The following is a 15,771-nucleotide window of genomic DNA, read 5'->3' as shown; positions in this document are numbered from 1 at the left end:
CATGGTTCAGAAAAGCTGGATCTGTTTTGTTCTGTATGCTAAATGTTTCTTTCATTGCATATTTACGGAGGAATTGCCTCTCCATCACAGGTGTTTACAATTACATTTAGTAGTCAACTGTGGACTTTCTTGGTTTGTTTTATGGACTTACCTTACCGAATGCTTTGCTTGTGTAATATTAAAAACCACAAGAGGATTTCTGACACATTGGAGGTTGTTAGGAATCCAATTTCCAAAAATGAATGTTTCTTTTTACACCACTATAAAAGCTTGGAGCCCTTGTTAAAAGAGGCCTCTCCCCTCAAGAAGATATGAAACTTTGGCACTGTCCCATTTTTCCTGTAAGAACTTTAAGGATGTGAGACCAGGGAGACAGGAGGTTAAATGAGAAGGGCTGGAAGGCAAAATAAGAACAGCTGGAGTTCATTAGCTAAAATCCAGGGTCACTAGCTAAAAAGGCAACCGAAAGGCACGTGCAGGAAAACTGAACAAGTAATGCAGCCTTCTTTAAAAAGCCTTGAAGCAGGAATTGCTTTTCCTGAACAGTTTGGCTGCCCTGATGGTATAGCAGCCAAAGATTTATTAAGTATGATTTTACTACATATATGGTCTCTTTCTATACAGGTAGAATACATGTGGCAATTTACTAGTCTGGTCATTTGGAGTACTATTTTCATTTGACCTTAACATGTAATATTACGAAACTAGCAAAAGTATGAACAGCACTAAGGGAAATAATTTTTTTCTTTTCTTTTTTTTTTTTTTTTTTTTGAGATGAAGTTTTGCTCTTGTTGCCCAGGCTGGATTGCAATGGCAAGATCTCGGCTTACTGCAACCTCTGCCTTCGGGGTTCAAGCAATTCTCCTGCCTCAGCCTCCGGAGTAGCTGGAATTACAGGCATGCGCCACCACACCTGGCTAATTTTGTATTTTTAGTAGAGACAGGGTTTCACCATGTTGGCCAGGCTGGTCTTGAACTCCTGACCTCAGGTGATCCGCGTGTCTTGGCCTCCCAAGGGAAATATACCTTAATACATGTGTCAGGTGCTTTTCATACTTCTTTCAATCCTCTTAACAATCTTTAGAGATAGATATTATTAATATTATTCCACTATATGGTGGTGATTCAAACCGAATCTCTCTGATTCAAACATTCATATGCTTTCTATGCACCCACTCTAGAAATATTCATTTAGCACCTACTATGACCAGGCACTCTGCCGAACTGCTAGATACACAGCAATACACAAAATAGACGTGTTCCCTACCACCCTCGTTCCTTTGCTAATTAAGAAAAGCAGAGGCCTTCATAGTGCCTTAGAAATCTCTCATAATTGACTTTAGAATTGTAGTTTAAGTGTTTATTTTTACAACTAGGAGAAAATACTTTCATTTCAATAGGCTAATGTGTTATGTTTTTACATAGTACAACATTTCTTAGTTTTATGAAACTTTATAGCAATATCTTAATAATGTGCATTGTTTTAGATATTTTTGTTCAAGTGGTCAACTTTTGGTTTAAACTGAGGACTTTCAGCCTGTTAATAGCATTTTTCTTAGGAAGGAGTCATATAACTAATCTTTTTTGAGGACCAGGCATATGACATAATCTCCCCCCCATATAATATATATTTTTACAACCTTTATACCAACCCTAGGAAGTAAAATGTGCTATTTTTGTTGTAGAGATAAAGAAATTCCAGCCTCAGAGAGGTTAGGTAACTTGTCTGAGGTCACAGAGATAGTAATCAGAGTTGTTAGAATCCATATCTATTCTATTTAAAATCCTTTCTACTTTATTATGATGAATTTGGAAATGCTTAACTAAAGTATTTATTGTTTGGCAACAGTAAAAATAAAAATAGGAATCTGTTTTTTATTATACATTTTATATAAACATTAAGGAAAATGCAGAAGAAGTATTTTTTTAATCTTTAATTTTAGATTCAAGGGGTACATGTCCAGGTTTGTTACATGAGTATATTGCATGATGCTGAGGTATCCTGTCACCCAAATAGTGAATATAGTACCTGATAGGTAATTTTTCAACCCGTGTCCCTCTCCCTTCCTCTCCCCTTCTGGAGTCCCTGGTGTAGTGTCTATTATTCCCATCTTATGTCTGTGTGTACCCAATACCCCCAGTTATTAGCTTTCACTTGTAAGTGAGAACATGTGGTATTTGTTTTCTGTTCCCACGTTAATTCACTTAGGATAATGGCCTCCATCTGCATCCATGTTGCTGCTAAGGACTTGATTTTGTTCTTTTTTTTTTTTTTTTTGTGGCTGCATAGTATTTTATGGTGCCAGTGTACAAATTTTCTTTATCCCGTATGCCATTGCTGGGCACCTAGGTTGAGTCTATGTCTTTGCTATTGTGAATAGTGCTGTGACGAACATACAAGTCTAGGAGTGTTTTTGACAGAACAATTTATTTTCCTTTGGGTATATACCCAGGAATGGAATTGCTGGGTCAAATGGTAATTCTGTTTTTGGTTTTTTTGAGGCAGGAGATGGGACTCGACTCCAGAGATGGGGCTTGAACACTAAACCAAATTTAGGACTAGCCAAAACAGGGCCTGGGTGGAGGCAGCTTTCCAGAAGACACACCCACCAGTGTGCCATGTCAGTTTACCATTGCCATGGCAACATCTGAAAGTTACCACCCTTTCCCATGGCAACAACCTGACAACCTGGAATTACCACTCTTTTCCTAAAACTTTCTGCATAAACTGCCCCTTAATTTGCATATAACTAAAAGTGGGTATAAATATAACTGTAGAGCTACCTCTGAGCTGCTACTCTGGGCACACTGCCTATGTGGCAGCCCTGCTCTGCAAGGAGAGGTACACCTGCTGCTGCTGAACACTGCTGCTTCAATAAAAGCTGCTAACACCACAGGCTCACCCTTGAATTCTTTCCTGGGTGAAGCCAAGAACCCTCCCAGGCTAAGCCCCAGTTTGGGGGCTCGCCTGCCCTGCCTCACTTTGAGAAATTTCTAAACTGTTTTCCACAGTGGCTGAACTAATTAACATTCCCACCCACAGTGTATAAGCATTCCCTTTTCTTCTCAAGCTTACCAACATCCATTAATTTTTTACTTCTAAATAATAGCCTTTTTGACTGGTGTGAGATGGTATCTCATTGAGGTTTTGATTTGCATTTCTCTGATGATTTGTGACATTGAGCAATTTTTTCACGTTTGTTGGCCATTTGTGTGTCCAGAAGAAATATTTTAAAGAAAATAACATATCATGTTGTATATTCGTCAATTCTGATTCTATCATTGATTCTACAGTGCCAGTAATTGCAGTGTTTAAGTTAGAAACAGTCTCAGCTAAGAATCTTTTAAGATCATTCTCTAGTAAAAACATTATAAAGTAATGATTCCCAATCCATATATGAGAAAACTGAGCCGAAAATAGGCTAAGGGGCCTCCCTAAGGTCATACAATGAGGCAGGGGAGGAGGCTGATTAGAACCTCTGAATTGCCAATGACCACAAATAGTCTAGGGTAGGCCTGGTTGACAGAAAGTCTGCCATTGAACACAATCAAATCACATCACAAATATAGCAAATTCATTGTGCATAGTTACATCTTTATAAAACAAAATAATGCCAGGATAATGGTATGTGATCAGCACCACAATTCCAAAGATACCAAGACAACTACTTATCTGACACTTGTCTTAGTATTTCTCTAACATTTATCTAAAATTATTTCAATTATTTCTTTTCTTGGAATGCATAACTTGTGATTTGTGATTCTCAAGTCAGAGGAAATGTAACAACAGGGACTAGAAACACTTTTTTATTCAATGTCCAGGGAGGGTTGAGGAGGACTCCATCATTGACTCATTATATGATTCCTCATAAACTCATTACAAATGGCCTGGCTTTCATTAATTCATGAGCACTTATTGAGCACCACATGCCAGGCCTGTGCTAGTGCTGGAGATGCAAAGACAAGGGCAAGTTCAATCCATGCCCTCAATGAGTTTACAGCCTAAAGACAACTTTGACTACGAGGCCTTCATTGCATAGAGCCACATCCTAGGACTTGGAGAATCAGCTTTCCTCTGGAGCCTTAAAGACATCCCTATTTACTTTTGTGTCTTTTCTTTGAAGAAAAACAAAAATAAGTATACATAGGATACATTAATAATAAAAAACACTATTTTATGAGACTCAGAATGCTAATTTTAGGATCTTTGCCCTTCTCAGTTGACTTTTGTGTCCCTCAACTGTTTAGTCTGCAGGACAGATATCACATCCTGCTGTGCAGTTTATAAAATGTCCTAAAAAATTAGAAGAAAGAAAGACCTTTTCTTCCTGGGTTTAAGACCCACACATCTGAGGCTGTAGGCATTTCAGATCCCTCTGGTGGATGGACCAAAATGATAAACAATACTGTGAGATAAATGCTTTAAACGTCATCTGCTCTTTCATCTGAATTCCCTATTCATTATTCAGCAAAATTCACAGTTTTCATATAATGATTTCAGTAGTTCTAGGGCACTAGAAAAGCAGTAATAGGAATGGCCATAAAGCATACAACATTTATAATCTAATGAGGGAGACAACTAAAAGAAAGAAGGAATAAAAGCATCTTCAACAGAAACACCCTTTACCAACCAACTAGAGATATAGAAATGATATTAGGTAATTAGTGACCACTGATTTAAAGATAAATATTTATTGAGTGCCAGACATTGTTCTAGGCACTGAGTATATAGCAATAAGCAAAAAAAACAAAAGTGCCCACTCTTAATGGAGTTTATATTCTCAATTGTGGAGACAGACAATAAACAAATATTTATATATATAAAATGTCAGATGGTGGTGACAGGCACTATGGAAAAGAATAGAGCAGGGCCCAGAGAGAGAGGGTAGGATGGGGTAGAGGTGGGATGGGGTGGAGGGCTGCCGAGGTGGGATGAAGTAGAGGGCTGCTATTTCATCTAGAATGGTCAAGGAAGTCTGTACCTATATGTATCATTTGAGCGGAGGCTCTGAAGAAAGTGAGGGAGGATGAAGGCAGAGAGGTGAGAAGGGAGGATGAAGGCAGAGAGGTGAGAAGAGAGGATTACAGGAAAAGACACTGGCAACTGTAAAATCCTGGGGTGGAAATGTGTTTGCAAGTGTGTCTAAGGAACAGCCAGGAGGCCAATGAGGCTAAAGCCAAGTGAGCAAAGATGGGAGTGTGAGGAGATGACAGGTCACGATGGGCACAGCCAACAGTGGGGTGGGCAGGAAATCGCAAGTCCTTTGAATTTACTCTGCATGAGATGAGAGGCCACTGGAGGGTTTGGAACCAGGAGGCACATGCACTAACTCATTTGAGAAGGATAGCAGTGTCTGGCTGTCCTGTGCAGAAGTGGCCATAGGAGGGAAGCAGGGAAGCAGGCAGATGGGAGGCATTTGCAATAATTCAGCCAACATATGATAGTGGCTTGGTCCAGGGTGCTGGCAGAAGATATGAGAAGAAGGGAGGGGTTCTGGACAATTTGGAAGGTAATGCCAATAGATTTGTATGTGATAAAAAGTTGAGAGGACTTGACATGTACAAGTGGTTAATCTTCATAAAATGGATGAATGGTTAAAAAGATTTCTGCAAAGAAACTGTGGGTTGAAGGTAAAATTAGTAATTCCCATGTAAGTGAACAACAGAGAAATATAAAACAGACACTTTTCCTACTCCTACAAAAACTGTAATTATCAAGAAAATGACATGAAATTTATACCCAGTATTGTTAGCAGGAAGCCTCATTCCAAGTAGATATTGTTCCTTGGCCATTTTAGCAAATGAGAGCATGAGGCCATCATAATAAACAAATCATGCCATCATGATTTAAAAAGAGGCATCTGGAGTTTTAGTAATAGGTGAGACTAAAATTATACTAAACATACAATTAAAATATCTTGGATGGCCGAATAGGAACAGCTCCGGTCTCCAGCTCCCAGCCCCAGCGACACAGAAGACGGATGATTTCTGCATTTCTGCTTGAGGTACCGGTTTCATCTCACTAGGGAGTGCCTAACAGTGGGTGCAGGACAGTCGGTGAAGCGCACTGTGCGCGAGCTGAAGCAGGGCGAGGCATTACCTCACTCGGGAAGCGCAAGGGGTCAGGGAGTTCCCTTTCTTAGTCAAAGAAAGGGGAAACAGACGGCACCTGGAATATCGGGTCAGTCCCACCCCAATACTGCGCTTTTCCAACGGGCCTGGAAAACGGCACACTAGGAGATTGTGTCCCGCACCTGGCTCGGAGGGTCCTGTGCCCACGGAGTCTCACTGATTGCTAGCACAGCAGTCTGAGATCAAGCTGCAAGGCGGCAGCGAGGCTGGGGGAGGGGCGCCCGCCATTGCCCAGGCTTGCTTAGGTAAACAAAGCAGCCAGGAAGCTCGAACTGGGTGGAGCCCACCACAGCTCAAGGAGGCCTGCCTGCCTCTATAGGCTCCACCTCTGGGGGCAGGGCACAGACAAACAAAAACTCAGCAAGAACCTCCACAGACTAAAAGGTCCCTGTCTGACTGACAGCTTTGAAGAGAGTAGTGGTTCTCCCAGCACGCAGCTGGAGATCTGAGAACGGACAGACTGCCTCCTAAAGTGGGTCCCTCACCCCTGAGCAGCCTAACTGGGAGGCACCCCCCCAGTAGGGACAGACTGACACCTCATTCAACCGGGTACTCCTCTGAGACAAAACTTTCAGAGGAACTATCAGACAGCTGAATTTGTGGTCTCACGAAAATCCGCTGTTCTGCAGCCACCGCTGCTGACACCCAGCCAAACAGGGTCTGGAGTGGACCTCTAGTAAACTCCAACAGACCTGCAGCTGAGGGTCCTGTCTGGTAGAAGGAAAACTAACAAACAGAAAGGACATCCACACCAAAAACCCATCTGTACATCTCCATCATCAAAGACCAAAAGTAGATAAAACCACAAAGATGGGGAAAAAACAGAACAAAAAAACTGGAAACTCTAAAAAACAGAGCACCTCTCCTCCTCCAAAGGAACGCAGTTCCTCACCAGCAACGGAACAAAGCTGGATGGAGGATGACTTTGATGAGTTGAGAGAAGAAGGCTTCAGACGATCAAACTACTCTGAGCTACGAGAGGAAATTCAAAACAATAGCAAAGAAGTTAAAAACTTTGAAAAAATATTAGAAGAATGGATAACTAGAATAACCAATGGAGAGAAGGGCTTAAAGGAGCTGATGGAGCTGAAAGCCAAGTTTCGAGAACTACGCGAAGATTGCAGTAGCCTCAGTAGCAGATGCAATCAACTGGAAGAAAGGGTATCGCTGATGGAAGATGAAATGAATGAAATGAAGAGAGAAGGGAAGTTTAGAGAAAAAAGAATAAAAAGAAATGAACAAAGCCTCCGAGAAATTTGGGACTATGTGAAAAGACCAAACCTACGTCTGATTGGTGTACCTGAAAATGATGGGGAGAATGGAACCAAGTTGGAAAACACTCTGCAAGATATTATCCAGGAGAACTTCCCCAATCTAGCAAGGCAGGCCAGCATTCAGATTCAGGAAATACAGAGAACGCCACAAAGATACTCCTCGAGAAGGGCAACTCCAAGACACATAATTGTCAGATTCACCAAAGTTGAAATGAAGGAAAAAATGTTAAGGGCAGCCAGAGAGAAAGGTCGGGTTACCCACAAAGGGAAGCCCATCAGACTAACAGCTGATCTCTCAGCAGAAACTCTACAAGCCAGAAGAGAGTGGGGGCCGATATTCAACATTCTTAAAGAAAAGAATTTTCAACCCAGAATTTGCTATCCTGCCAAACTAAGCTTCATAAGTGAAGGAGAAATAAAATACTTTACAGACAAGCAAACGCTGAGTGATTTTGTCACCACCAGGCCTGCCCTAAAAGAGCTCCTGAAGGAAGCACTAAACATGGAAAGGAACAACCGGTACCAGCCACTGCAAAAACATGCCAAATTGTAAAGACCATCGAGGCTAGGAAGAAACAATAGCAACTAACGAGCAAAATAACCAACTAACATCATAATGACAGGATCAGATTCACACATAACAATATTAACTTTAAATGTAAATGGGCTAAATGCTCCAATCAAAAGACACAGACTGGCAAACTGGATAAGGAGTCAGGACCCATCAGTGTGCTGTATTCAGGAAACCCATCTCACGTGCAGAGACACACATAGACTCAAAATAAAGGGATGGAGGAAGATCTATCAAGCAACTGGAAAACAAAAAAAGGCAGGGGTTGCAATCCTAGTCTCTGATAAAATAGACTTTAAACCAACAAAGATCAAAAGAGACAAAGAAGGCCATTACATAATGGTAAAGGGATCAATTCAACAAGAAGAGCTAACTATCCTAAATATATATGCACCCAACACAGGAGCACCCAGATTCATAAAGCAAGTCCTCAGTGACCTACAAAGGGACTTAAACTCCCACACAATAATAATGGGAGATTTTAACACCCCACTGTCAACATTAGACAGATCAACGAGACAGAAAGTTAACAAGGATATCCAGGAATTGAACTCAGCTCTACATAAAGTGGACCTAATAGACATCTACAGAACTCTCCACCCCAAGTCAACAGAATATACATTTTTTTCAGCACCACACCACACCTATTCCAAAATTGACCACATAGTTGGAAGTAAAGCTCTCCTCAGCAAATGTAAAAGAACAGAAATTATAACAAACTGTCTCTCAGACCACAGTGCAATCAAACTAGAACTCAGGATTAAGAAATTCACTCAAAACCGCTCAACTACATGGAAACTGAACAACCTGCTCCTGAATGACTATTGGGTACATAATGAAATGAAGGCAGAAATAAAGATGTTCTTTGAAACCAACGAGAACAAAGATACAACATACCAGAATCTCTGGGACACATTCAAAGCAGTGTGTAGAGGGAAATTTATAGCACTAAATGCCCACAAGAGAAAGCAGGAAAGATCCAAAATTGACACCCTAACATCACCATTAAAAGAACTAGAAAAGCAAGAGCAAACACATTCAAAAGCTAGCAGAAGGCTAGAAATAACTAAAATCAGAGCAGAAATGAAGGAAATAGAGACACAAAAAACCCTTCAAAAAATTAATGAATCCAGGAGCTGGTTTTTTGAAAAGATCAACAAAATTGATAGACTGCTAGCAAGACTAATAAAGAAGAAAAGAGAGAAGAATCAAATAGATGCAATAAAAAACGAAAAAGGGGATATCACCACCGATCCCACAGAAATACAATCTACCATCAGAGAATACTACAAACACCTCTATGCAAATAAACTAGAAAATCTAGAAGAAATGGATAAATTCCTTGACAAATACACCCTCCCAAGACTAAACCAGGAAGAAGTTGAATCTCTGAATAGACCAATAACAGGTTCTGAAATTGTGGCAATAATCAATAGCTTACCAACCAAAAAGAGTCCAGGACCTGACGGATTCACAGCTGAATTCTACCAGAGGTACAAGGAGGAACTGGTACCATTCCTTCTGAAACTATTCCAATCGATAGAAAAAGAGGGAATCCTCCCTAACACATTTTATGAAGCCAGCATCGTCCTGATACCAAAACCTGGCAGAGACATAACCAAAAAAGAGAATTTCAGACCAATATCCTTGATGAACATTGATGCAAAAATCCTCAATAAAATACTGGCAAACCGAATCCAGCAGCACATCAAAAAGCTTATCCACCATGATCAAGTGGGCTTCATCCCTGGGATGCAAGGCTGGTTCAACATACGCAAATCAATAAATGTAATCCAGCATATAAACAGAACCAAAGACAAAAACCACATGATTATCTCAATAGATGCAGAAAAGGCCTTTGACAAAATTCAACAACCCTTCATGCTAAAAACTCTCAATAAGTTAGGTATTGATGGGACGTATCTCAAGATAATAAGAGCTATCTATGACAAACCCACAGCCAATATCATACTGAATGGGCAAAAACTGGAAGCATTCCCTCTGAAAACTGGCACAAGACAGGGATGCCCTCTCTCACCGCTCCTATTCAACATAGTGCTGGAAGTTCTGGCCAGAGCAATCAGGCAGGAGAAGGAAATAAAGGGTATTCAACTAGGAAAAGAGGAAGTCAAATTGTCCCTGTTTGCAGATGACATGATTGTATATCTAGAAAACCCCATTGTCTCAGCCCCAAATCTCCTTAAGCTGATTAGCAACTTCAGCAAAGTCTCAGGATACAAAATTAATGTACAAAAATCACAAGCATTCTTGTACACCAATAACAGACAAACAGAGAGCCAAATCATGAGTGAACTCCCATTCACAATTGCTTCAAAGAGAATAAAATACCTAGGAATCCAACTTACAAGGGATGTGAAGGACCTCTTCAAGGAGAACTACAAACCACTGCTCAATGAAATCAAAGAGGATACAAACAAATGGAAGAACATTCCATGCTCATGGGTTGGAAGAATCAATATCGTGAAAATGGCCATACTGCCCAAGGTCATTTATAGATTCAATGCCATCCCCATCAAGCTACCAATGACTTTCTTCACAGAATTGGAAAAAACTACTTTAAAGTTCATATGGAACCAAAAAAGAGCCCGCATCGCCAAGTCAATCCTAAGCCAAAAGAACAAAGCTGGAGGCATCACGCTACCTGACTTTAAACTATACTACAAGGCTACAGTAACCAAAACAGCATGGTACTGGTACCACAACAGAGACATAGATCAATGGAACAGAACAGAGCCCTCAGAAATGACGCCGCATAGCTACAACTATCTGATCTTTGACAAACCTGACAAAAACAAGAAATGGGGAAAGGATTCCCTATTTAATAAATGGTGCTGGGAAAACTGGCTAGCCATATGTAGAAAGCTGAAACTGGATCCCTTCCTTACACCTTATACAAAAATTAATTCAAGATGGATTAAAGACTTATATGTTAGACCTAAAACCATTAAAATCCTACAAGAAAACCTAGGCAATACCATTCAGGACATAGGCGTGGGCAAGGACTTCATGTCTAAAACACCAAAAGCAATGGCAACAAAAGCAAAAATCGACAAATGGGATCTCATTAAACTAAAGAGCTTCTGCACAGCAAAAGAAACTATCATCAGAGTGAACAGGCAACCTACAGAATGGGAGAAAATTTTTGCAACCTACTCATCTGACAAAGGGCTAATATCCAGAATCTACAATGAACTCAAACAAATTTACAAGAAAAAAACAAACAACCCCATCAAAAAGTGGGCAGAGGACATGAACAGACACTTCTCAAAAGAAGACATTTATGCAGCCAAAAAACATATGAAGAAATGCTCATCATCACTGGCCATCAGAGAAATGCAAATCAAAACCACAGTGAGATACCATCTCACACCAGTTAGAATGGCCATCATTAAAAAATCAGGAAACAATAGGTGCTGGAGAGGATGTGGAGAAATAGGAACACTTTTACACTGTTGGTGGGACTGTAAACTAGTTCAACCATTGTGGAAGTCAGTGTGGCGATTCCTCAGGGATCTTGAACTAGAAATACCATTTGACCCAGCCATCCCATTACTGGGTATATACCCAAAGGACTATAAATCATGCTGCTATAAAGACACATGCACACGTATGTTTATTGCAGCACTATTCACAATAGCAAAGACTTGGAACCAACCCAAATGTCCAACAACGATAGACTGGATTAAGAAAATGTGGCACACATACACCATGGAATACTATGCAGCCATAAAAAATGATGAGTTCGTGTCCTTTGTAGGGACATGGATGAAACTGGAAAACATCATTCTCAGTAAACTATCGCAAGGACAAAAAACCAAACACCGCATGTTCTCACTCATAGGTGGGAATTGAACAATGAGAACTCATGGACACAGGAAGGGGAACATCACACTCCGGGGACTGTTGTGGGGTGGGGGGAGGGGGGAGGGACAGCATTAGGAGATACACCTAATGCTAAATGACGAGTTAATGGGTGCAGGAAATCAACATGGCACATGGATACATATGTAACAAACCTGCACATTCTGCACATGTACCCTAAAACCCTAAAGTTTAAAAAAAAAAAAAAAAAAATCACTCACTAAAAAAATAAAATAAAATAAAATAAAATAAAATAAAATATCTTAACAATATTCTTAGCAATTTCAGCTTTACCATATCCTTTTGAAATCTAATTTTGCTATATGCTTTGTAACATAGGGGTGGGGGAAAGAGAGAAATTTATGAGATAATTTATAAATAAAAATATACCTAAAGTATAAGCATTCTTAACTGATGGTCAGAAAATATGGAAGGTATTTAAAACTCTAGCAGAAACATACCATAAACAAGATTTTAAGACTGAGAGTAAAGGTTTAGTGGGGTTCAGGGTGAAAGACAGGGGCAAGAAGCTGGCAAGAAGAGGGAAGGGATAATAATTCTAATTTGCCTCTGTAATGCTTTACATTTACCAAGGTTCCACAAATGGTATCTGATTCCATCCTCATATCAACCCTATGAAGTAAGTCAGAAAAGACGATGTCTCTTTTCCTAAGGAATGAACTGAGACTTAGGTTGAGATACTCTCCAGAGCTTACTCAGGAAGTGACAGGGCCGGGATTCATATTAGGGCTTCTGGCTCCACAGACAGTTCTCCTTAAGACATTCAATAAATATGTTTGACAAATTAAGTGCTTACTCTTGGCTGAGTGTGGTACTAGGTGGTGTGGCAGCATCTCAAAAAGGGGGAAAGTCACTCCCTCAATTCCCATGTGGCCTTCAGTCTGAGACTAGGGAGATTAAACAGATGCCTGAGAAGCTGTTTATTACATTTACAAAGCAACACATTTGTCAAAGTGAAATAATAAATTTAGCCCATAAGGACTCTGGGGGCAAAAAGTAAAAATTAAAGCATTAGTCATTACAGCAAATAGGGTTAACAGGTGTGATGGAGGTCCTTCAGCGTAAGTCAGCTTAAACTGACAAGTAAAGAGAGAAATTCACTGGCTCACAGATCTGATAACTACAGGCTGGTAGGGCATAAGCAATGTCATCAGGAAGCCGTGTCTCTCATTACCCAACACTGGTTTGCTGTGCATTCATTTTATTCCCAGGCATGTTGTCACCAGGTGTTGGTAATCTGACCCCAGCAACTCTTGGCTAAATCCCACAGGTTTAGCTCTCACAATAGAAAGCACTTCTTTTCTAATGGCACCAGCAAAACAGGGCTCTGCCAAACTTGGGTTTTGTGCCTGTCTCTGAACCAATCACTAGGGATAGGAGAGAGCCGTGCTCTGATTGGTCAGCCCTGGGTCACATGCCCACTCTTGGGTAGACGCAGGGTCAGCTCCACCGGATGAGTATGGTCTGAGGAAGAAGATGGTTGTTTTTCCAGGGGAAAATAGAAGTGCCTCCACTAGAAGGGAGAATGGCTGTCAGGAGGGCAAAACGACAGATTCACTAAAATAGGTTGATGCCTAAAGAAAATAATTTTGTTCCTAAATTTAAGGGAGTATTTCAGTTGTTTTTAATCTTATGGAATTCTACACTGGGAGGGAGTTGGTGCAGGAGATTCATCATATGCAGGCATAGGCTACAGAATGCTGCTTTGAGTTTTTATCCTTTACTTTTCCTTTCCTTTAAGCTTTAAAGACACGATTTCTTCATGCAGGGATGCCCTGAGGTGAGCCTCATCATCTGTCTCTCTCTTTTTTTTTTTTTTTTTTTTTTGAGATGGAGTCTCGCTCTGTCATCCCTGCTGGAGTGCAGTGGCGCAATCTTGGCTCATTGCAACCTCCGCCTCCCAGGTTCAAGCGATTCTCCTGCCTCAGCTTCCCGAGTAGCTGGGATTACAGGTATGCACCACCATGCCCCACCATGCCCGGCTAATTTTTGTATTTTTAGTAGAGACGGGGTTTCACCATGTTGGCCAGGCTGGTCTCAAACTCCTGACCTCAGGTGATCCACCCACCTCGGCCTCCCCTGAGTGCTGGGATCACAGGCATGAGCTACCACGCCCGGCCTCATGGTCTCTTTATTGTACATTTTCTAGTCTTTGCTTTCCTGAAGCCAGAGGTCTTCCTAACTCCGGAAACTCCAAAGACAGACTTTCAAACCCCTCCCTGTCACTTGGCCTTTTGTGATAACTTCTTTCCTTCAAGGCTGCCTTTAGTAACCTATTATTGAAGAGGCAAGAGAAAGCCCTCAACCTTCTCCACTTTCACCTCCCTGGGCTCCCCAAGTTTGGCCGACTCCTCTTTTCAAGTTCACATTTTCTCCTTTCCACAGAGGTTTGCAACATTACCTTTAAGAAATCATCTCCAGTCTCTATCATGTTTCAACAGTTCTTTACCCCATGCTCTTATCTCTGTCTCCCACCAATCATATCCACCGGCCCTATTGACCGCTTGTGGGAGTTAGAATTTTGGAGACTGGTCATATGTCGCAAAGTCCTGCTCTAGAAGGCAGAACACTCCATTTCCTACTCCTCCAAAGCCCTTTATCTCTCCAGGCCTCTCCTCCTGTAGCTCTGAAGCCGGGTTGATGAGATTCCCAGAGGGGAGCATTTAGTGCTCTGAGTGCTTTGATGAAATTGATTAGGTAAATGGAAACATATTTTTTGCAACCACTCTAGCCTGTAGGAACAATAAGTTGTGTAAATACAATGATTTGCCATTTTTGAAATAATGAAGGTTCTTTGTAATTTTAAATATTCTTTTGCCACAAGAGATTGTTTTTCAGCAGTAAAATAACCAGAATGTTTGATTTGAAATGTTTAAAAAATATATACTGTCTGATATCTTTAGAGCAGCACTTTCATTATCAATGATGGATTTAACATTTTGTTTAATTTTTCTAGCTTCTCTCCTGAAGGGTTTGAAACATGCCAATATTGTGCTCCTGCATGACATAATCCACACCAAAGAGACACTGACATTCGTTTTTGAATACATGGTGAGTTGTTCGAGCATTTTACAACACTTGAGAAAAATAGCCTGGTACTTGTATAATGAATCTGTTAATATTTTATGGCATGATAAAACTTTTATTACAATGTGGAAAGTATCATGGAAATTTTCATTACTGTGATTAGTAGAACCTTATTGTTCCCACATCCGTCTTTGGTCCTGCTTCCTTACCCATAACTTTTGCTGTCCCTTTTCCCCTCATCAGCAATAATAAATGAGGATCTTGAGTTTACCTTCTAAATAAAGCTTTTGCACTTATTTTTAATCTAGTTTTAATCACTATCTGAGCAGAATCCAACATTTTTTCATTGACAAGGTAAAAATCACAAGATATTTAAAAATTGTATGCAAGCTTGCTAAAGAATAACTCATGTTGTATTTTTGGAAGAAAACATATTTAAATAAGCAGAAAGAACTTATAAGGTATGTGTACTTGACTTGCCTCCAAGGACACTTGGAGAGTGAAAAATTCCTGCGTCATTGTGTTCAGTGCCAGTCATTTAAAATGAGCATCTCTGTGCTGAGAAACAGGCTTTGTTCTAAGAGCAGCCAGTTAGAAAGACACACTGTGTTTGACCTTAACAATGGGTTCTCAGAAAACCTGGTTATATTCCTCTTGCACCTTATTCTTAAAATTCTGTATTTTTTAATACCTTCTGACAGTCAAGTCAATATTCTGCTTTAGGACGCTATCCAAGCACCACTGACTTCACTCTCTTCTCTTTCTCCGCTGTTTTATTTAGCACACAGACCTGGCCCAGTATATGTCTCAGCATCCAGGAGGGCTTCATCCTCACAATGTCAGAGTGAGTACGTTAAGGGTCAG

The 15,771-nt window shown here is 40.5% G+C and overlaps 1 protein-coding gene across 3 annotated transcripts in view; it reads left to right on the top strand.

The window, feature by feature from the left end:
* The window catches only part of CDK15 (cyclin dependent kinase 15), a 120,905-nt gene that overhangs the window by 33,668 nt on the left and 71,466 nt on the right, over nt 1-15,771 (top strand). For all 3 annotated transcript variants that reach the window (XM_032754930.2, XM_058439687.1, XM_058439689.1), the window contains exons 6-7: nt 14,837-14,931; nt 15,689-15,751. In XM_032754930.2, coding sequence (XP_032610821.1) covers nt 14,837-14,931; nt 15,689-15,751 — 158 coding nt within the window. The remainder of the gene's footprint in view (nt 1-14,836; nt 14,932-15,688; nt 15,752-15,771) is intronic.

This window comes from Hylobates moloch, unplaced genomic scaffold (genome assembly GCF_009828535.3).
Source record: "Hylobates moloch isolate HMO894 unplaced genomic scaffold, HMol_V3 SCAFFOLD_1, whole genome shotgun sequence".
Lineage (NCBI taxonomy): Eukaryota > Metazoa > Chordata > Mammalia > Primates > Hylobatidae > Hylobates > Hylobates moloch.
This window is presented reverse-complemented; position numbering and strand designations above follow the sequence as displayed.